Source organism: Chenopodium album, chromosome 16 (genome assembly GCF_948465745.1).
Source record: "Chenopodium album chromosome 16, dcCheAlbu1.1, whole genome shotgun sequence".
Lineage (NCBI taxonomy): Eukaryota > Viridiplantae > Streptophyta > Magnoliopsida > Caryophyllales > Amaranthaceae > Chenopodium > Chenopodium album.
In genome coordinates, this window is record NC_137849.1 from 5330842 (window position 1) to 5353516 (window position 22675).

Here is a 22675-nt window from a genome sequence, read left to right on the forward strand (position 1 = left end):
AGTAGTTCCATGTGTAATTTTGTAATTTTTCTTAAGAACCATCAATTAATAGGGGTTATAGTTTAATTACATGACAACATTAATTACTAGACAACGAAAGGTTGTTGCTTTATGTGTGAGTTTTTTTTTCTTTATTTGTGAAGGTCAAAATTAACGACTTACACATAATTGTGTTTAAAGGACATTGAAACTAATGAAATTATTATATGATTGTACCGAAGTAGATGTACTAGGAGGAAAACCAAACTGACTGCAGTGAAAAGGGGAAGAAAGCAAGAAGGGATTCAAGGGAATTATGGGGCTGTATAAAGCTTATCTTACTGCAAAACCAAATGATTAGAAACATTTTGTCTGAGTTCATTTTTGAGCATTATTGTGAAATCATGTGTGTCTGAATACTATTATATATTAATGCTACTACTATGTATTGTAATGTTGTACCTTGTTGTTTCCAATTAGGTCAATGAGCGCAAAGATATATTAATATCATAAATTCCTATGTAAAGTGTTAGCACGTTGTTTTTTTCACTACTTAATAAATAAGGGTGCAGCTTGTTGTATTAGATTTCCCAGAATATTCTTCAACATCAAAGACAAGAGCCCTCGGTAGTGGATGATTAACTCCATGTGAAGTGCAAACACAAACCAAGAAAAATTAAGGCTAAATAATAATGACATATTCCTATATTAGTCCATTAACTCTATGTCAAGTGCAAACACAAGCTAAGAAAAATTAAGCCGAAAGGGCTGGCCACCCCGCGTCCAACGCGCACTTTGGCTGCCCTAGTTTCAATAAGTGTTATTATATTTCAAAATCTCACTCCAAAACCTTGTTTAGCTACATAGTAGAATATTTCCTTACTACGGTAATTAATTTAAGTGATTAAGTAAAGCTTGATCGGTATCATTATTTAATACAAGTAGTTTATTATTTGGTTTTAACTTGAAATATTATTTATTAGATATAAATAATTATGTGGTTTTTCTTATGGGGAGTACATGACTTTTAGAATCATGAAACCAAAATTAAATAATTGGAATTAATAATGAATGGTTTTGTGGTGACAATATTCATATTATCATATTAAAATAAGTAAAAACAAAACAAAAATAAGAAAGGAGCTTAACATATACGAAGTACATGAATTAATCATTTTTTATATTTAGCGGTGAATTGCTTGTTTGATATTCTCAAATAATAACATAGACTTTCTTAAAGTAGGGCTCCTTGACTTTGTTTAATTTGCAATTGGCTCCTTGACTTTGTTTGATTTGCAATTCTATTCTTGCTTTGATCCTATTGTCCAGAATGTCCACTTAATATCACTGATTGACGAGGACCAAGCACACATGAGCTATGTTGTTTGCTAACAAATGCTGATTGTTATAGAATTTAATGTGCAACACCTACCTTCCTCCCTCCTTTTGAAGCTTACATAGATGGTTTAACAGGTGGGTTAAACTATATTTTATTTGCCATGTGTATTCTTTCGACAATCTATTACCTTCAGCATTAAGTTCTCGAGATGTTAAACGCAAGCATGTACAAATGGGGCAAGGAGAGTGATCAATATACTCTGTGGATATTGAAAGCGCGTTGAATACTTGAATCCATTGATATTTTGCATAACCCCAAGACTGCAAGACATGTTACCCTTAGAAACTTTTGGCATCATGACACCCTTACACGATGGGGTTAGAATAAAATTAAAGGTCAAGTAGAACTCAGTAGCCACAAAACCCCTTTAAAATAAAAGAGGACGAATTTATTCCCCAGGAAAAGAATTCTCTATGCTTTTTGTGCAGGAAAAAAGACGCAAAGATGTTCCTTCATTAAGCAAGAAATGGGGCCCGATGATAAAATGCGCCCCAAATTTCATTCTCTGATAGCAAATATTGGAACCAAATTTTCCTTTCATGAAGATTTTTCTGGCAATCTTGCCTACATACCGATAACAACCAGATATTGTGCTAGTAGCTCTAACATACAGACAGATACAATTCTGCAAAAAAGAAACCTTCCTATTTCACCAAACATATCCTATGGTTTAAAGGACGATCATTCTCATGTCAAAATTTAGTGCACCAACTATGTTGATACTCAAGGTGCAAATCTCAGCTCAACAGCTATAATTCATAAAGCCAAGCAGCAAGCGCTCTCATTTGAAGATAAAGAGGCCCTTCTCGGATGATGTCATCTTCTTTGCTGCAGCACTTCCAACAATTCTCTCCAGCTAAACAAGAAATCACATAAAGTCAATCAGATTATGAATAGGCAGCAGAGTGAGAATTAAACATGAGAATGACAGAGAACAGCCCTGCAAAAGCATAGCTCATAACCATTGATTAGCCCCAGTGACACACCCAGTTACTTGGGTTTTGCCGAAGATATACAGGGTTCAACTAGTTAGATATTAATGGAAAATTAGTTTATACAGTACATGGAGAGTCAGATTTGCTCTAGTGAGTTCAGTCTTCAGGCCTCGTGACAATATTGTTGATTAAGATTGTGAAAATATAGCTGATTAAGATTTTCTCATTTTCCTGTGAAGAGAAACTTAATATTGCTTCAGGTTATAAAAAAAATAAAAATAAAAGTACTGGTACTCAAATATTATTGGTTAAGATCTTGGACACTTCACATAATGATATTTATTGTATACTTTTTTGGGTACTCATATGTCAAATCCAATAAGTAACATTACTTGTTTTGAATGGTATTCAACAAACTGGTATGAGTAAAATCCTCTGCATAATTTGAATACAAAGAGGTGGCAAGAATGCAAGATGCTTACCCGTAGCTGATCAAAACGCGAAAAGAGTACTGTACAAGTCATGTTATGGGATCCTTCTTCAAGCATATTGAGAACCTGAAAATAATACCGGATAAATACCATGGACTCAGGGAGGTTTCTTTTTAGTATTCGGGGTCGGGGTTATAGAGTAAAACATACAAAATTGTTTATCAAAAAATTAACCCCTAAAATCAAAAGGAAACTTCCAATCTATTGAAGATACACTGACCTCAGGGTAAAACTCTTTCCTCTCTGGAAGAGAATAGATAATTAGATTCTGGATGCCCCGGATCTACAAATCAAAGGTTCAGCAGAGATATCAGTATGGGGAAAGTAAGGAAACCATTGTTTGAAAAACATATTTTGATCCCATATAGGAAAGTATGAGTATGCTAAGATACTTCATCCCTCTTCGTATAGTGTTTTCTTATGCTAAGTTCAGCAGGTGGTAGTGATCTTCCTAATAGTGTTTTCTAAAAAATCTAGTATTGCACACTCAATCCCTAAACAAACAGAATGTACCTTGTAACGATGGTAAAAGTGGGCCCTCTCAGTGTAGAGCATGATCTTTCGCTGTCCCTTGATGAACCAATTTCTTGCACGAGATATATCACTTTGTTTTGTATACCTAACCACCACCATAAAATATTGTTAATAGAACTCTCAGTGCATCTCTAGATCATGATTCATGTTGCAAAGAGTCAATATCCAAAGACAGTCATTTGTTACAGGCAACTATATATTTATTAAGAACTTACTCGCCCAACAGGCAGAAAGATGCATTTTGTGACTTCAAGAAATTCCGGATGCGAACAAATTCAAAGTAAGAGCTTATAAATAGCATAATTCCACCCTGTAAAATATTTTTGACGAAAGAATGTAGGTAAGTTAACTAGTCATTTGTGCAATGACATGTACAGAAGTTAACAAATTATTCACTTGATCAACACAAAGAAAAAAAAAATAGAAGAAGAAACTAGATACAAAACAAGAGTCAATATACCTGAATGGAATCTTTTATCTTCGGAAATATCTGCAAGAATAAGATGAAACTCAAAGTATACTTGAATAGTACAATAAGAAAATGAAAAAGACAGAACTACTTCCTGCCATGAAAAATTAATATTGATACTTAAAATTTTTACCAGCATCCTCCATAAATTTACTTAAATGCTAGATGCCATAATACATCAAATATCAAGGGCAACTACACAAACAGCTTATGTGGGGAAAAAAAAATTCAGACTTAGTATTTCGCAATAAAAAGGGGTGAAGTCTTGACGAGCCTGAGTTGGAAAACGAGTTGCTTGCTGAAGATTGATGTTCTTTGTTTATTTATATGTTTGTGTCAAAACTTTAAATTGCCTTTGAATATGTAGTAAGTGACTTATGTATGGATTTAATTTTCTGAATTTTTAGATTTTTTTTTGCCGTACCCGGTTTTTACATTCTTAAATTTTCCGTCTTCTCGTCCCGTCCCTGTATCCGTCTCAGTACCTCTTAGCTCATAGTACTCTGGACCACCTCCACCCAAGCCCAAGCCTCTACCCTCACTATCTATGCCCTCATTTTTGTCAGCTATTTTCACATCAACTGTGATGTACTATTCACTTGGTATCACAATTCACAAATACCTGGTGCAAACAAGCAACAATAAGTATATCCTCGCATCCTGTTAAGCATAGTAGCTGCTTCTATTTCCAACAAATAAGTATTATCTCATAAGCTAAACTCACCAATAAACCCCCTTTCCTGATTTATATAACAGTACAATAACACCCATTTCACGAAGATATTAGTTAAAAACTGAGCCATGCTCAGTTTTCATAATCAAACTAAGATCTGAATTCAATGCAAGCTTCAATTGATTAAAAACCAATAAGATCCTTGTTTACATCTACATGCAATCATTCATTAAAAGCCTTGATATGTATAGGAGGGAAACCTGCTGTAATGGCTTCCACTTTAATATAATATTGACAACACATCATTTATTTTTCAGATGATCTTTTTTCTCACTTAGATAGAGCTAAAAGTAATGCATCGCAAATGTTCAAACCTTATTGATAAAATAATTTAAACGAGCATCGTCAGCTTCCACTATGGAATCAGTATCAAAGCGCTCATAAACCTACAAAAAAAAAAATAAAAAAAAATGTGATGATGAGTAGATGCTGAAAAAATATCAGTGAGTTATGTAATACTAAAGGAATGGTCATGAGCTGCAAACAATCTGACAATCCTAATGCATGAAGGCATGATATTTACATAAAGTAAGGATAAATTCAAATATGAGTGTGATGACTGTTAAGCCCACATCACAGCATCCCAAGCAAAAGGTAGTAAACAATGAGTTCGTGTTGGTTAAATTGAAATAAAGACATCTTCCTTAGACATGCAACAAACTCAGGCTCAGGGAGTTTAAGAAAAAATTATGATCATGTACACAGTAATATGAATGACAAGGGAGCAACCTGAAACAAGGTGAACTGCAACAACTTGTAAGACAGGGTTAACTATAATACTGGGAAGAGCACTGGAATTTAATTTGTGTAAAAATAGGCACAATACAAGGAAGAGAATTACAAAAAGAAGGATCAAGTTATTTAGATTTCAATAGGAAAAAAAATTAAAAATATATTTTAAGTGGGAAACCATAGTTAAAAATAAGAGAATTACAAGAAAAGCATTCCAATCACAGATAAACATCCTAAAGAAAAAATGTTGGTAAGCACTGGAATACTGGATGATGCAGACCATAAAGAGACCGCAAACATCAAGAGATTCCAAACAACCTCTACCACATAATATGGATTATACGGTCCTCCAATCATTTCTGAAGATCAATTCTCTTCGGTCATCTCAAAACCAACCCATTTCACCTGGACAAGGACAATTCAAGAAGCAGAGCACAGCCAAAGCTCCCCCTTTAACCCAAAAAGCCTATCCATAAAGCACCACATGTCAATGAAGAACCATAGGTTCAATTCAAAATGCATACACATACAAGATACCCAAGAAAACCAAACTAAAGACAATTATTTAATGTATCTAAAATAGCTTCATATTCGCATAATTTCATAAACCCTATCTTAATTTAAGAGAGAGGGGAAAAAAAAGAAAAAAAAAACACCAACTTATGATGAAAATGTATCCCATTTTCATTATTCAAAGCCTCAAACTTTGACAGAAACACAAGATAAACCCTTTGGAGTCCTCATATAAGAGTGCAAATGATACATATGATATAGCCATACGGTCTTTGGTAAGAATCTAACACTGACACAACTTAGACATGTGTGGAAATGACTGAGACACGTTACATTCATTATCCTCTAATATCACTTAATCCTTCAATACCAAATTTTATCTAGAATTTTCTGTTTCAAAACAAATCAATCAATTAAATTAATCAAAGCCTTAATCCCATTAGTGGAATGGGGTCGGCTACATGAACCGATTATTTTAAAAGCATCAGGTTATAGATTATTTTAAACAGTCCATGAAATTTTTATAAATACAAAACTAGTCTGTCTTTAATTAAATATTACCCTATTCTTAACAAGTGAAAAAGTGATTACAATGTCTTATAATCTGATACAGAGGGCTTGGACGCATGGTTGACAAATTTTGCTTGATTGTATTAATATAGTTATCATCGTATAAGAAATTCAAAAAACTTATCCCATCATTCAATTAATAAGAATTCTTGGATGTAATATTGGCACGTCCAAGAAGTGGCTTTAGACAAAATTTTGAATCCATATTGAACAGAGCCAGGACAGAGCCCGGAGCCTTTAAGTTAGAGAAACACACCTGTCTGACTTGCAGAATAACTTTCGGCAACACACCTTTGTGTTCACAAGACAACCTTAGCTGGAGAAGGAAGCATCACATTAGATCAGGTGTCTATGAAAAATATGCACCCTTTAGATTAGATTTAGATAAAGATTAATATAACATGATGGAAATTAAGATGTTAAGCTAAGGTTACAAGAAAAAAGACTCTACCTTTCCCTCAAAGTTAAGGCAATGACGATTGAACAAAGCATTTATGTCTGCAATATATCATATAAATCGAAATTACCATCACAGAAATTGATATGTATTCAGACATCACAATATCACATACATAAAAGACAATCAAATGTGTATATGCTTAATATAATAAGAAAAAGTATTAATAAATACAATAAATATATATGTAGTAAGAAAAAAAAAACTTAAACCCTACAACCTAGAAAATTACTAAGCCAACACAACAATAGGCCACACTCAAAACAACTTGGTGTAGTGATGACCCTTGAAAGGCTGAGCTCAATTATCAGCTTTTCATATGGTGACGTCCTTCATAGAATCTGTGATGGATGAGTTAGGACTTAGGATCCATGAAATTGGATAAAGGCTCCGTTACCTAAGAGCCATTCTATAGATATTTATCATCATCCCCATTTGGAACCCAAAACCCTATCTCTTAAGAATCTTACCAACTGACCCCTTGGCCTAAAAACCGCCACCCTTTCCCAAGCCCTACAACTTCAAGTCCCAAACCGCCTAACCTACCCAAGGTCCTCTCTACCTCAACCTATCATACAACTGTGGCCCCCACCTCACTCCTACAAGCTACCAACAAGATCTAATAAGTGCTCAAAAGGTCTTCATAAATACCTGATTAACATAGCACATAAAATACCGGAGTAGAATTAGAGAGATGAAGAAACACCATTACCTGGATTCAAATAAGAACTTAAAATAATTGTTTGTCGATAGAACTGTGCATGTGCATCCAGGTACCTAAATATGGGAGGAAACCCAATTGCAAAATTAAATATTTGCACAATAGGTAGACTCTTGCTCATTAAAGGTCCTCAAGTGCAGGTATAATAGTATAATCCTATAAAACTTGACGTCTACTAAACAACTCTGACTATGAGCCTGTAAAATTACCACCTATTAAGGTAAAAGAAAGATATGATGATAAATTAATAAAAGTATAGAACAATAATTGCTAGGTTACCATTGTCTGATACGCATGATATCACCACCATGTTGTTTAGAAGGCAGGAGATTCAGATGTTCAACAACTGTATTTACATGGGACCAGTTCTGCATATATGTATGACAAATTGAGAGAGAGAGAGAGAGAGAGGGGAGGCAAAGAGATGAAATTGATGTCATGTTACCAAAAAAAGGCAATATACCTGCATAGATATTACATCAGCATGATCTACGACTAGAATCTGCCCATGAAGACAAACACCAAATATTATTTCTGGCAACCACTGATAACTATTAGAAGAATAAATCAAAGTACTGAGGGTTTACTTAAAAAATTACCTCTATTGAAGAAAGATAGTCAACATCTTTTTCTTTGTTTGCCTCAGCTTCCCCAATTTTCTGACAAACAAAAATTGCAGTCCTTCACTCATACATTATAATAATATAAAACATGACTAAAACCCTTCATGCTGGAGTGTTAGACAACCCCAAATATAAACCTCCAAGCGCTCACAAAACTAAAATTGCATGAGATGAATATGCTTACAGTAATCAATCCAAGAGGTGAGGCAACAATCATGTCTGAAGAATAGAAGTCACTGTACAACCTTATACTTTTTCTGGCAAAGAAAAGAAAACTTGCTAAGCTTAGAAAACTAAAATCAACCTTGGGACACGAGCAAAAAATATGAAGATATGTAGTTTGTTCTGCTTAACAATCTCTAAATGAAGACCATAAATTTCTTTATCACGGTAAAATGATGGCTATTGTTCATCATATATCAACAGCAATCTGAAATTAATCGGTTCAACCAACCAAAGTATAAACAATTTGAACCAACTTTTCATCTAAACATATTCATGGTTTTAGTTACAGCAAAGACTTCCTTAAAATGCTACAAGTGATTCTTAGTTGGGAAAAGACGATTTGGCCCTGGTTGAAAAGCATAGAATGAAAAAAAAAAAAAAAAAAAAATGAAGTTAAAAAATAAATATATATATATATATATAATTAAAAACTAAAATTAAAAACTCGCTCTTATAAACACCTACCAGCATTCACAAATCACTTCAAAAAGAAAAAATAATTAAGTGATCATTAAAAACAAAACACTAGCATATCTTTAGATAATTGAAATGTAGTTCTTATTTAACGCGTTCAGCATTTAAAAGAGTGGAATTTTGTTTCTGTTACATGTCTTTGTAGATACACTTGTCATCATTGTGATATACACCAGCAAGATTGTTATATTTATATTGTTTCGTGACACTGCAACCCCCCTTTCCCCAAAGACTCCTGATATCGACTTGATTATCAGATTCTTAATTATAAGTTCATAACCCTGCCCATTCCATTTTGGGCAAAACAGATCTACAAATTCATACATTCATTCAAGTTAGAAAGAGAGGCCGTGATATATTCTTCTATTGACATCAAACAGTAGAGAAAACTAACAAAAAATAATTTAACGTTAGAGCCTGCAGAGAACTATAAGACCAATAATGATATGAAAGTTAGAGCAATACCTGATACTAATAATCTTTTTGTATCATAACCACCATAATTATTTTTTTCTACATGTCAAGCACAGCTTTACCTATATTTAAGTAGAACGAAATTCCTTTAACCATCCATATGGTAATTTAAGATAAACATTTCAAGCTATAATCCACTAAAAACTCAAGGTTTTAGACCAAATCATATTATGGTGATTTTAGGGCATGATTCTAGTGGAAATATGACGAAAAAATGGGTAATTTGTTTTTATGAAAGCATTTGGGGGTGTTTTAGATATTTAAGGCCGTAAATCAACCACAAAATAAGTCTAGAGATGATCACTAACTTGAAAGTACCATATATAGTCAGTGCAAAACAGGAAATCAATATTACTTCACAAAGCAACTAATATATTAACTAAGGAAACAGCACTAGCCCAGGCTCTCTAGGATGTAACATCTAGAGCACTTAGAATCAATATAAAGACAGCAGGACATGTACAAAAGTCAAAATATAAATAAATAAATACATAATTAAAATAATTTTTAAAAAAATTACACCTAAAAAGCACCTATATTTTAGAGAATTGTCATATCACTCTGTGCACCCTCTGCATATGCTTTGGTTATTTTTGCAGCCTTATAGATTCTAAAATTGAACTTGGAGAACGGAGATACTACTACAGAATTAAGACAATCAAAGAGATAATAACAAGATCAAAATACCTAGTAAACTTTATCCCAACCATAAAATGGTCATTATTATTAGCACCAAAAAGTGCCTGATAGTCAGAAGGTTTTGAAGGCTTCTTGAGCTTTGAATCCTTAGCCTCAATATCATCCTCATCTTCTTCATCAGCTCCAAAGTCCTTGTTGAACCGATCCATATACTCCACATTGACCTAACAATGAGAAGAAAATCTCTCAGAGCTCATTATAGTTAACTTCTCTGTTTTTTACAAACACATAGCATAGCCAACTAGAAAAATCAAATTCTAGACCCTAGCCTAGAGTTAGCAATTTAGCATAGCCAACTAATACTTCCTCCATAATCTAACAATTAATTAATCAAAACAATTTTTCTTTTGCACTATTCATGATATTTTCTTACTAAGATATAAAACACTATAAATGTAAATATGTAAATATCATTGGGTTGGTCTCAAAATATCAACTTTCATAATTTTTACTTAAAAGAACTTTAAATACTTCCTATACTGAACCATAAGGGGAGGCATAGAAATTATGAAAGTGGGTAAAAGGAAAGCAGGTCAATAAAGGTGGGCACGGGCCGTGCCATGTAGGCCCATGTACCATGTCACCGTGCCTTGTGCTTAAGTGGTTCGTGCCTAGAACGGGCCAAGAAATAGTCATGTCATACCGGGCTCTTGCTGGTCCTCCATAAACAGAGCCCCATGCACGACCTAACCAATGTGTCGGATAATCCCAATGGGCTCCCTTAACAAATGTTATATTTTTGGTAAAGTAGTTAGAAGAAAAGCAGGACGACACATGGGCCAGGTTCATGCTAAATATTGAAAATAATTTACATGCATAGCTCATGGCCCACTAGCATACCTCTCGAGTCATTACTATCTAACAAACTTTTCTAGTTCCATATTATTCATTTAATCATCATATAAAATATCGAATGATACAAACAGGATTTTGTATCAAATCTCTTGAAGATCAGACAAGTCTCTTTGATTTTTCCCTAAAGTACTTTGAAATTTAAAGGTTTTTGAAAAGCCAAGGATGATGATGATGTTGCTAAATGATAAAATTTATACGAAGTTAACGAGACAACTTCTCATAACTAGCCCATTTGCTACTGTAAAAATTTGTTTGAAATCTTGTGACCATTCTATTCGATTAGTTGCAAAAGAAACATGTGCTTATTTAATAATGAAGCTTCCAAGAAGAAGATGGTGACGTTAAAAACTTCTTGTTAGTTGGTAATTTGATCCTGCTTGGTAAGGAAATCCAATTATTATGAGGGTACAAACTCTTGAAATAACATCTCGGAGCAACTCGAAATCAGTGAGCATCTGCTATTTCTAGGTTTTGTCACATCTTGAGCAGTGCCTATTCTGCAGCTTATCCTCCCTCCACCCCTACCCCAAGCAGATAATTGACTATACCTCTAACAATTGCATTATATGTGCTATCAGTGTCCTACTTTTGTGCCCATATTATAGTAACATAAGATCAGCAAAACCTGAGCCCAATGTAACATAGGAGTATACTAAAGTAAAATCTGAAACCTTATGTGCTGAAGGCGTCAATTGTATAAGTCTCCTCATGAAACGAAGAGCAATGCTTGCTAGAGGCAGCAGTATCAGCACCTAAAATAAGCAGATTAAGAATAGCAGAAGTCAGAATATATATATATATATATATATATATATATATACTAATAAAGAAAAAGAATATTTGAGAAAGAATGATGATCCCACAGTTTAAGGGATCAAGGATAAAATTTTAAAGCAAAGATTTCATAAGAGAAATTTCAGTTGTCAAGAGTTCAGCTAAAGGCTGTTAGTACTCTTAATACTGAAATCTTCTAAATTATGTTGATGTACCAAGAAGCTCCTTCTTGCCTATTTTGGCTACAGAACACATCTAAAACACAGATTAATATAAATCATAGATTGCAAGTACATAGTCAATTTTCCATCTGCTACAAATGAAACTTAGAAGCTTAACAGTTCCAGATATAATCTTCAAGATATAGAGCTGTGGTCAATCTTGTTCTTTTTTTTAACATTTTTTTTTTTTTTTTTTTTGCCTCATTCTGCATTTATTCAAATAAACATATACACATTATAAAAAATCATAATAATTGTCACTTTAGACATAAAGGTAGGCTCATATAAGACCAAGTAAATAAGATTAAAAGAAGCTATTTTAATTATTAAAAAAATAAATAAATAAAAATAAAAAAAACACTCCAATACGGGCAACTTAAAAAAAAAAAAAAAAAAAAAAAAAAAAAAAAAAAAAAAAAGACAATCACAATAGTTCCCATGCAAATAGGAAACTGATCTAGGTCAGTAAACTCAGATTTACACCTACAGTAAACTTTGCTCAACATCACAGTCAGTACTCAGTAGTTCTTCATTTAATAGTGAATTATTGATAAATTGGCTGAATATAGAAAGTAAAGGTTAAGAATGCAAATACTTACTTTTGGCCGAGTGAAGCCCTGATCAAGGAAACTATCACTAGTTATTACTTCCTCTCTAGCAGTTTCCTGATTCTTGGATAATTTCGCATCATTTTTAGAGATAATATCCTTTGTTTTGAAAACATGATTAAGCTGAACAGAAAAGGGCACAAGCAGAAACACAATGTCACAGAATTTTGTGTTAAAAATATTCATATAAAAACAAGAATGATATTCATAGTCAATAAATGGAGACTTGAGAGGATCACTAACCGAATGCATGATATATGCATCCATGGTAATTGAGTCTTCATCTGATCCCTTTTGATAGAAGGGTTTCTTGTGATGGTGGAGTATATCTCTATAGCTATTGCCTAGATAGCAAGCACATTATGCAGCAAGTAAATAACTATGCAAGGTAACATACTACCATTCTGATACACTAGTAGGGAGAAACTTAAGCTATAAGCATTCCAAACATCTTTTTATCATTTATAGAAATAATTAATAGAGAGAGTCAATATTTCTAAACGACAATGGAAAATTGGAGAAAAATGATGAAAATATATCTTCAAGGGACGAATTTCATGAAAAGAGTTGACATAATTATCACTAAGGTCCACATGTGCTTCACTGCTTCTAACATGTGCTCATGCATAGAAGAAGAAAAAATGAATCGGTTTTTATCGTTACTAAGTTACTAACAATAAAAGTTATTGTAGCAAACTAGCAATGAAATCCAAGGAGGGTAGGAAAGACAAAAGGCAAGTGTGGGGTTTGTGAAAGTAAAAGTAAGAAAGAAAAAGAGGTGGGGGTGGTATAAGGAAAAAAAAAAAAAAAAAAAAGAGAGAGAGAGAGACATTGGGTGAGGTAATAAGTTGAGGATAAAAGTTAAATAAAATTAGAAAAAAAAATATATAATTAACAAGAAAACAAATGAAAACAGTATAACCAACAAAAATAATGGAGTAAACTATTCTTATAAAATTGTGAAACTTAAACCAAGAAAATAAGATACCATTCAAACACCAAATGACACATGTTTTAGTCACAAATCTCAACTAAATATCATTTTGAGATGTTTAAGAAATGCATTGACAATAGTCCAAAGAGCTATGAGCTGCAAAACCAATAATGTTCACACATAAAATTAAGGAGCAGAGATTGCTACACAAAGATGGACAAGCCTTTTCTACAGAAACACAGTCAATAATTAAAATCAGTGGTCTCCAATGGTATGGCTTATAACTTTCATCCAATCGTAAAGTAAATACAAACATTTTTTTCTTTGATTCAAATATTCAGTCAGCCCTGCTTTGAGCTTGATACTAGTTGGGCACTTCATGAGGTTCATAACTTTTATGTACCAGTTAAATACATCGGAGACATTTTCCTTTCTGGTGTTATAATTTTTTATGATTGTTTTAAAAGCCATGAGGTGCACAGAGTCAATATGGGTCCCTTAATCCAAGGAATAAATGAGAGGTGAAGCAGTGTGCCTTGGCTAATCAAAAAGCTACTATCTGCAATAATATACTGTATGTCATTTTGGAACACCTTATTTGGAAAATCTCAATAATATCCATATTACCTACCATACCATATCTAAATTAACACTGGAATTATTAATTGTTGTATTTTTAGGGGGGGTGGAAACCCACCACCATTACTACTTTAATAGGCACTTGGACATGCCTCTTACACAGAAGTACCTTGAAGCTCCCTAGAGAAAATCATAAAAAAGGATTTGCATCTTACTGCTTTAGGCACACCTAAATCATGCATTTAACGAACTAAAAGTACCCGATGACATCTTTTGAATCTAATCTTTACACCCTTTTTTTTTTTTTTTGGGAGGTGGAAGGGCTTAATTAATTTATATTATACACACCACAGTAATAACATTTACAGTAGTCATCTCAGCACAAAAACTACAACCCCCTCCCCCCGACCCAAAAAAAAAAACACCTTCCTGACCAACAATAAATAACATATTTGTACAAAGGGATGAAAGATTAAATTTGTGCATCATATAGGATTCACTTACAAAGAGAGAAAAACATTCTTTGCTTTGAAGACTGAAAATCAATGCCCCCAGATTTGTTGTAGACCTCCAACCAGTGCTTGTACAGCTTTAATTTGACACCGTAAGGGGCAGTGGCAACAGAATCCTAAAACATTTCGCAAATCAATGTTAAGGTCCAAAAACCTGCCGAACACACTTATACTTTTGAATGAGTTACCATCTTATGCTCTTTTAACTGTAAATATGTGATAACTGCGACTAATTTCGTTTTCAAGAAAACAAGAGGGAAGAGCATAGATCCAGAATGATCAGTAAAGAAGTGTCTTCCAAGAATTAAAGATATTATCCCTTTCTTTTTTTAAGTGCATCACTTTGACTATCACGGAGTATAAGTAAAACAAAATGGCTCTGTAAAAGCCACACTAGTACACTACCCTTTTACCGCCCAAGCCATTTTGTTTTACTTATATGCCGTCTGAGCCATTTTCATTTTTATTTTACAAATATGAAATTGACCCCTAATTGCTTTTCCCAATCTGGCTATTCAGCCATAAAACATGAGACAGTGTAAAAGGGTACGGACGTGGATTTTAGTAGGTTATTTAGATCAACCAGCAACATTTCCACATCAAAGTTGGAGCACAAAAGATATTGATAAGAGGATGAGCAGGTACCTTCTGAAAACTATCTCCAGTGCCCATCCATATACAATTGCTTGATTCTAAAGCAGGCATATTCCATCTATACTTCCATTTCCTCGTTAACAATTTTTCAATGTCTTCCGCTGACAATTTGTGGGTTATATGAATACCAAAATTACTGCATGAATAACCCCCAGAGAAATATATCAACACTAAAGCATCACAAAACAATATAAACTCACTCCAATTTCAAATCTATTCGACCTGCAACACTCAATGGCAATTATCACACATTTCTATTCAAGCCTTTCCACTTCAAACAATTCTGACAAGGAGTAGACATAATGCCAAGGTCAAAATAAAAAATAGAAAACAGCATGAAATTTCTGTTGTAAAAAGAAGAGAATGTCATTTTAATTTAGATTTATCTTCCACGTCAACAGCTTCAACATCTCAACAAGCTTTATATACGAATATTCCAGAATTGCATTCACCAAGTATTACATGTTAAGAAAAAGAATAGAATTTTTCACACTTATCTACAACCAAAGAGAAACAACTTTGAAATATTCCTCCATAGTATAATCTGACCAATTAACTAACTTTTCTATCTTATTTGCCTCTTAAAATATCAATGAGTTATTAGTTTTCTCTTAGGAAACCAGGGTACTATTACTTGCCAGTTCTAAAATATAAAGCAATAACAAAAACTTCTCACTAACTTGTTCATATAACTATAAATTATTATTTATATAAAATAAAAGAGGGAGAGGGAGAGGAGTAAAAGTGAAAAGAAAACAATGCATGATCAAGTTTTGTACATACACTGTTAATTTGTAATGATTTTTAAAGTATGTATATCACCTTTGGCTTTGAGATGAACTAGAAAGACCCTCGGCAATGTCTTCTCCTAATCCATTCTCTGCATCTGAGAAATCATCATCTACTGTTACGTCAGTAAGCTCATCATCACTCGATGTAATGGCATCACCCTTCCCACTATTTCTGTCAATGTTATCATCAGAGCCTAAAAGCAAGAGAACAAGAAAGCATGGGAAAAACCAACTGATTAGTGCTACGAACTGTACTCCAAGACAACAATGGAAGCTGGAAAGAATAAACAAAAGTACAAGACCAATATTCAAAACAGCCGATCCACATCTTGTAATAGCAATTTCACAAACACAATGCCTTCCAAGAGACAATAAGACACTAGTGTGATATCAAAATCTAGCAAAGGATGCTCTAGAGTCCAACTGTCCAGGGTTCCTCCAAAAAGCCAATCAGGCACTTGTTAGTTGTTTACCAACCATTGACCGGGGGGTATAAAAGAGACAAAGACCTGGGTTTCCAAGGACTGTCGATCAAAGCTAGTGCATCCCATGCATTCCATTGGAGATTTTACATACTTAAATCAGTAGTAGCCAAAAGGGGGTCAAACTCTAGCAGGAAACAATAAGAGTCATGTGCAACACTAAGAGTTGTTCTTGAACACCAAATTACTGAAACCCAGATTTACTCCTCCATATTCATTGCCATCTTACATGAGCAAGACTCACTTTATGCACAGCACAGCATGCACACATCCAGCAATATAGCCAACCTTGGCCTTCTTTGGTGCATATCATTAGTGTTAATTATACCCAAATCAAAGTCCACACAAAAGATCCCACCTTAAGAGAAACTTTAGCCCTTCCAAATAAATTTATCAACAAGCAGAGATGATACATTGGAGACTTGATGTTAGTCAATCAAGTCATGAGTTCAAAACTTCTTTCATAAAGATCCTTATCCAACCCCACCTATGGCAACATGAACTTTTATGGTTTTACCAGCATCTTGAGAGACAAGAAGGCAAATTCTACAAAATCAAAGTAAAATGACAAAAAGGCATAATCCTCCATTTGGTATTTAGTATGTCGTTCCAAGCAACTCCTTTACAGTTAAAAGGACTTCTAATTCAGCATTAACCACAAAATTTATCTTAGCTATTCTTAAGTCTTAACTCCTTGTTGCACCCTAATAACATCAATAACCTAAGGAAATCTAATTATGAACAATATCTAATTACATCTGATAATGTTCAAACGCACATGGCTCAATTCCTAAACAGTTAAGACAGGTTGAAACATTGTTTTCAAAATTTCAAAAGGCCCTGCCGTTGAACACCACCACTCTTTTGATCATCAACATGAACCAGTAAACAACAACAAAAATAAGCATTAATGATTACTAAAAGAAGTATAAAAAACAAATTGAGAACAAGTTACCATTGAAATCGTCCTCTTCATCGTCCTCGTCATCACTCTCTTCTTCAGAATCACCTCCCTTTATACTTTTTCCTTCTCTTCATGATATTGAAGCACTAATACATCAATATAATAAAATCCAAATTGTTTTCTTATAAATATCAAGATAAAAAAATTCTTCATACAACCCCCCCCCCCCCTTCTCTTCTTCAGAATCACCTCCCTTCATAATTTGTCTTTCTTTACCTCATATCAATATAACATCCAAATATTTTCTTATGAATATCATGATAACAAAATTCTTCATTCCCCCCCCCCCCCCTTCTCACCTTGGTCAACAAGTAGTAAGGTGATTTTAACTTTTTACGAGAGCCTCTTTAGGCTTACATATACTGCCACTTCGAGATAATAGTTAAACTATGCCTTTAATTACTTTTAAAATACTTCTCCCGTTCATTTTTAGTTGACACTTTTTTATCACGTTTACCAACACATAAGTTAAACAATTAATATATCTAATTATAACAAGTAAAATTTATAAAAAGTTGGTTTTATGAAAGTAGACAATGAGACAATTCTAAAAAGAACCCATATGACTATGTTTTATCATCACTGTAAATCACAAAATCAGTCAAAGAAGAGTCCATAAATAGTGTCAAAAGTCAAAATGTGTCAACTAAAAAAGAACGGAGGAAGTAGTTGTTAAATTTTCACTTTTTATATTTTGGGATATATGGCTCACATTTTATTATTACTTCTTTCTAAACGTTTGGCCAACTTTTATTAGCTTATTGCTCTTTTTCTACCACTACTATACATTAATCTATTATTCTTTTCTTACAATATTACAGTTTTTTCACTTCTCCCTCTTACTTTTCCAATGGTTCTATTAAAAAGTGAAGTGTAACCATTATTTCGAAGCAGGAGTAATTTCGTAGAATGGCATAAAAAGGGGATGATATTCAGAATTGTCCGCCCAATGAAATATTAAACATACAACTCATGTAATGAAATACTACTCCAAAATATTAACATGTAAATGTAGTTGTCCAAACTGTTAGCCCAATGTACCACTAAATCACTAATGCAGGGTAGAAATAAACCAGCTCTAAAAAGTAGAAACTGCAAACAACAGTCAACCAGCATTGTACTGTTGAAAATAAAAGCATATACAAACAGCTTTCCATAATACGTACAAAATGGGGACTACTGGCCATAGAAAAAATAAAATCAATTACCTTTTCTGATGCACCTCAGCACGTGAATTGCTAGTTGTTTCTAGTTTCTTTAGTAGATTATCAAAAACAGAAGGCTCAGTTGGAGGCTCTATTTCCTCCTCCTCCTCATCCTCTTCATCTTCCTCTTCATCTTCATCTCCATCTTCATCTTCATCTTCATCTTCATCTTCCTCCTCTTCTTCATTGTATTCATTTTCTTCCTCTACATCCTCTTCTACATCATCTTCAAAAGTTGTAGTCTTCACATGCTTCTTGTATCTATCATCTGATTCCAAATTGATTAACAAGCACAAAAAGTTGTAAGCAACATGAGAAAGTGTTTGTTTGGAGGGGAAACATTTTCTAGGAAAGCATCTTCCTTTTTCTCGTAATAAACCAAACAAAGAAAACTAATTTACAATTGTTTTTTTTTCTCTAAATAAATGTTTCTATGAAAAATAATTTTCCAATTTCCGTTGAAAATGTTTTCCGTCAAACCAAACGAAGCTGAAGTATCATGGAGATAAAAGGCTGAAAAATTCATCACGTAATGGAGGCAGTTTGAGCAATGATTGAAACACACATTTGGTTCCATATCAAGAAAAATACAATTCTCCATAACAGAAACAAAGTAAGCAGTTCTAACCTTGGGAACCAGGATACTTGTTTCTAACATCAATGGGTTCGGCTTGACGACTCTTCTTACTAATTGTTCCAGTACTCTTGAGCTTGGTAAAAGGTCTACGACCTGAGAAACCACTCAAAATAAATCAGAACCCACCTGCACTTCTCTTTAGCCTTTCATAGGGTATACACTATACAAGAAATGTCAATAAATTCAATTTTCTGAAATTACAAACCAGATTTCCAATAAACATTATACAACCTAAGAAAAGTATACATAGAACGTATAGTGTATACAACCTAAGAAAAGTATACATAGAACGTATAGTGTAACGATGAGTACCTTGACTCCTGTTAAATCGTTTGGCCATTGATCACTGATTGCAAGCCTAGAAAAGATAAAAGAACCAAACTTAGGACATACAAATGAAAAAGAAAAGACATACAAAGTAACTAACAAAAACGAAAACTCCTCCATTTTAAAGTAATGGTGACATTTGAAATTTTCCATCAAACTTTATACATTAAATTTTATCTTCTACAAAAACTAACAAATAACCAGCCTAAAGTGAACCTTTCATTCTACTAACCTTACATAGTTGTATACATTAAATTTTATCTTCTATGAAAAGGTCAATTTTCATAGTTCCGACCTAACATTAAACTGTTAAAAGGTTATATAAACAAAATTCTGCAACACATAATCAACCAAATATGACTCAATTATCAAAATATGCTCCAAAAATCACGTTAATTTCTTCTAGCTTAATAATATGAACAGCAAATTTCAAGCAACGAATTTGATCGTTATACTCCTTAATAAGTTCAGTAATTAAATCAATAGTTCAACAATCCGCCTTAGAAGAACCTTAGATAGATTAAGGGGGCGTTTGGCTCGGATAACGGAAATGGAGTGGAAAGGAAACAAATAAGAGGGGGGAAAGGAATCATTTAACTATTACCTTTTCATTTGTTTGGTTTTAACCATGGAAAGGAATCAGTTAAACTTTACTCCCTTTGTTTTTGTTTGGTTTACCTAATAGAAAGGAATCACTTGAAAATGCAACTACTTATATATTAGGAAGATTTTGCTATTAATATGAGCAATTTTACTTGATTGAGTTACATACAATTATTAAAATACCATAAAAACAAGTTAGCTATAATACTAAATTGATGATCACTATTAGCTAATAACTAATCATGCAAAAGGTATTGAAAAGTAACTAATACCCATGTCTGAATGTGCCAAAAATTTACCCAGAATCACAATTATTGAATCAATAAATTAAGGAAAGTATATGCGAGATAGAATGAAAAGGGAGGAAGACGGGATAAAAACTGAAAAGAGCACTCAAACTCTATTGAGCATTTCATCAAACACCTGGTAGGCATTAATGCAATACACAAAATTGAACAAAAACAATGTATCAACTAACCCCCGAATATAATCAACAATATTGTCAATAATATTGAACAAATATATACACAAAAGTTCCAACAATAGTACTCAGTATAATTTACTCACAAAATAGTTTTTGATGACAAATTTTCAACCAAAAGCAAATAAAAATTGTATATAAATAAAAAAAAAAATAAAAAAAAAAAACAAACAAACAAAAATAGTTAAAAGCTAAAAAAATTACAAACAACTGCAAGAATGATGAAGATCCAAAGCCCCAATCTCACGCCTCACCAGAAGAGAGCAGCTAACAGTAGTAGAGAGAAAATGAAGGAGAGAAATAGAAATTTTTTGATTGAGGAGGATAAGGGTATTTGTTACCCTCCTCAATCACACGAGAGGTAACAAAGAAAGAAACGGCTTACCTCTGAAGCTGCTTGACCTGCTTCAGTGGAGTAGAGAAAGCTTAAAAGCCGCTTCAATGGAGAAAGCTTAAAATCCGCTTCAATGGAGGATTCAGAGTACGCTTCAATGGAGGAGGAGTTACAGCGGCACAAGCACAAGCTTAAACGGGTGAAAATAGGCTACAGGGACACAGGGTAAACCATTCCGATAATCATAAAGGTTTAAGTATCCATTCCGATAATTTGTTATCGGATATGGTTTTTTAACATCATTTTAAAATTAACGATTATTCGTTCCGATCTGATAAGCAATTTTTTTTTTTATACTTAAATCCATTTTTCCAATATTTAAATTCTTACTTTAGTTCATAATCACTATATAATATCAATGATTAGTAATATTATTAATATTTTGGTCAAGATCATGTGATATTGTTGTTAATTAGTGTTAAAAAATATCATAATAACTAATTTATTAAGTTTAATTATCACTATTGAAAACCTTATTGGATACCCGATAACCAATCCGAAAATCCGGGTACCCGGACTCCGAATACCCGCACTTATCGATTCGGTTTATGTATATCACTTTTAGTGATATTGGTTATCGGGTACCCGAACCATTATTACTAACGGTACGGGTACCCGTCCCATGCTTACCCCTAAGTAGAGGCGTTCAAAATCGTTTCAAATCGGACATTATGGATCCCATAGCAAAATCCCTCCGTCCACTTAATAATTGCCATATTACACTTTTTAAGGGCCCGTTCCGATTTAATGAAAAAAACTAAATTGAACTGAACTGAACTGATTGGGGCTGAACTGAAGTGATTGGGGCTAAATTGAACTGAAATGAATTGTTTATGAGAGAAGGAAATTAAGAACTAGACTGAAATGAACTAAACTAAAATTAAGCTGAACAGAACAGGCCCTAAGTACTTCGTATTAATTTAGCCATTTAGGGTTTGTTCTACTCAGCTTAATTTCAATTCAATTCAGCTCCAATCAGTTCAGTTCTTTTGCTAATTTATTTGTTTATATGATTTGGTTAATGATATTGTTGATGACAATTTAGTTTAGGCATGCCTTTAGGCCGATCTTTTTAAGTTCATGTTTATGTCAAACGTCAGCTAATAGTAGTTAAAGATGTAGGAGCTTTTTGGATTTAAGGTGGCAGGAGGACGGAGATGAAGGTTGTGTAGCGCGATGTGTAATAGCGAACTGAGGAGAAAAAAATGGAAGTGCGAAGTTGTTTTTTTTTTTCTGATTTGGAATGGAAGTGTATAGTTTTGGGTCTTTGTTTCCCTTTTTTTCATTTTTTTTATTTTTGGTTTTTTTTTCGTTGTTTTTTTTTGGTTTGTTTTTGTTTCATTTTTTAACAGTCAAACTACTACAGTAGATTAATTTCACAGGCGTTAATTAACATGAAAATAAAAATTTTAAACAAAAAAAAAAAAAAAAAACTATAAGTGGATTAATTTTGAGCTTCATTTTATTTTTCATAATTATTGGTGTAACACCCCAATAATTCTCCCTTTTTCCAAACCACTTAATTTAAATAAAATAGTGGAGAACCATTGGTATGTTACCGCCACGTGTTAAAACGTTAAGGCTTTATCAAAGTATTGCAGCGGAAATCCAACTTAAATCTTAAAA

General features: G+C 33.3%; 1 protein-coding gene across 1 annotated transcript; it reads right to left on the bottom strand.

Moving 5' to 3' along the window:
* Window positions 1-1894: 1894 nt before the first annotated feature.
* On the bottom strand, window positions 1895-21214 carry LOC145586145 (protein NUCLEOLAR FACTOR 1-like). The gene is made up of 26 exons (XM_081642889.1): window positions 21041-21214; window positions 19557-19602; window positions 19236-19337; window positions 18611-18875; window positions 17394-17470; window positions 15988-16150; window positions 15157-15301; window positions 14504-14627; window positions 12730-12830; window positions 12478-12609; window positions 11555-11635; window positions 10017-10192; window positions 8341-8413; window positions 8133-8192; window positions 7997-8035; window positions 7813-7901; window positions 7525-7589; window positions 6807-6853; window positions 6612-6671; window positions 4855-4926; window positions 3799-3828; window positions 3554-3648; window positions 3318-3423; window positions 3025-3087; window positions 2796-2870; window positions 1895-2234 (listed from the first exon to the last, which is right to left on the bottom strand). The coding sequence occupies exons 2-26, from the start codon at window positions 19582-19584 to the stop codon at window positions 2160-2162; spliced, it is 2343 nt and encodes a 780-aa protein (XP_081499015.1). The 5' UTR covers window positions 19585-19602; window positions 21041-21214; the 3' UTR covers window positions 1895-2159.
* Window positions 21215-22675: the final 1461 nt, after the last annotated feature.

Coding starts and splice junctions, on each gene's coding strand:
- LOC145586145 (XM_081642889.1), bottom strand. CDS start 19,584: ATGGCCAAACGATTTAACAGGAGTCAAG. Junction 16,151..17,393: donor TGAAGAGGACGATTTCAATG/GTAACTTGTTCT, acceptor TCTTGCTTTTAG/GCTCTGATGATAACATTGAC. Junction 3,829..4,854: donor TAAATTATTTTATCAATAAG/GTTTGAACATTT, acceptor TTATTCTTGCAG/ATATTTCCGAAGATAAAAGA.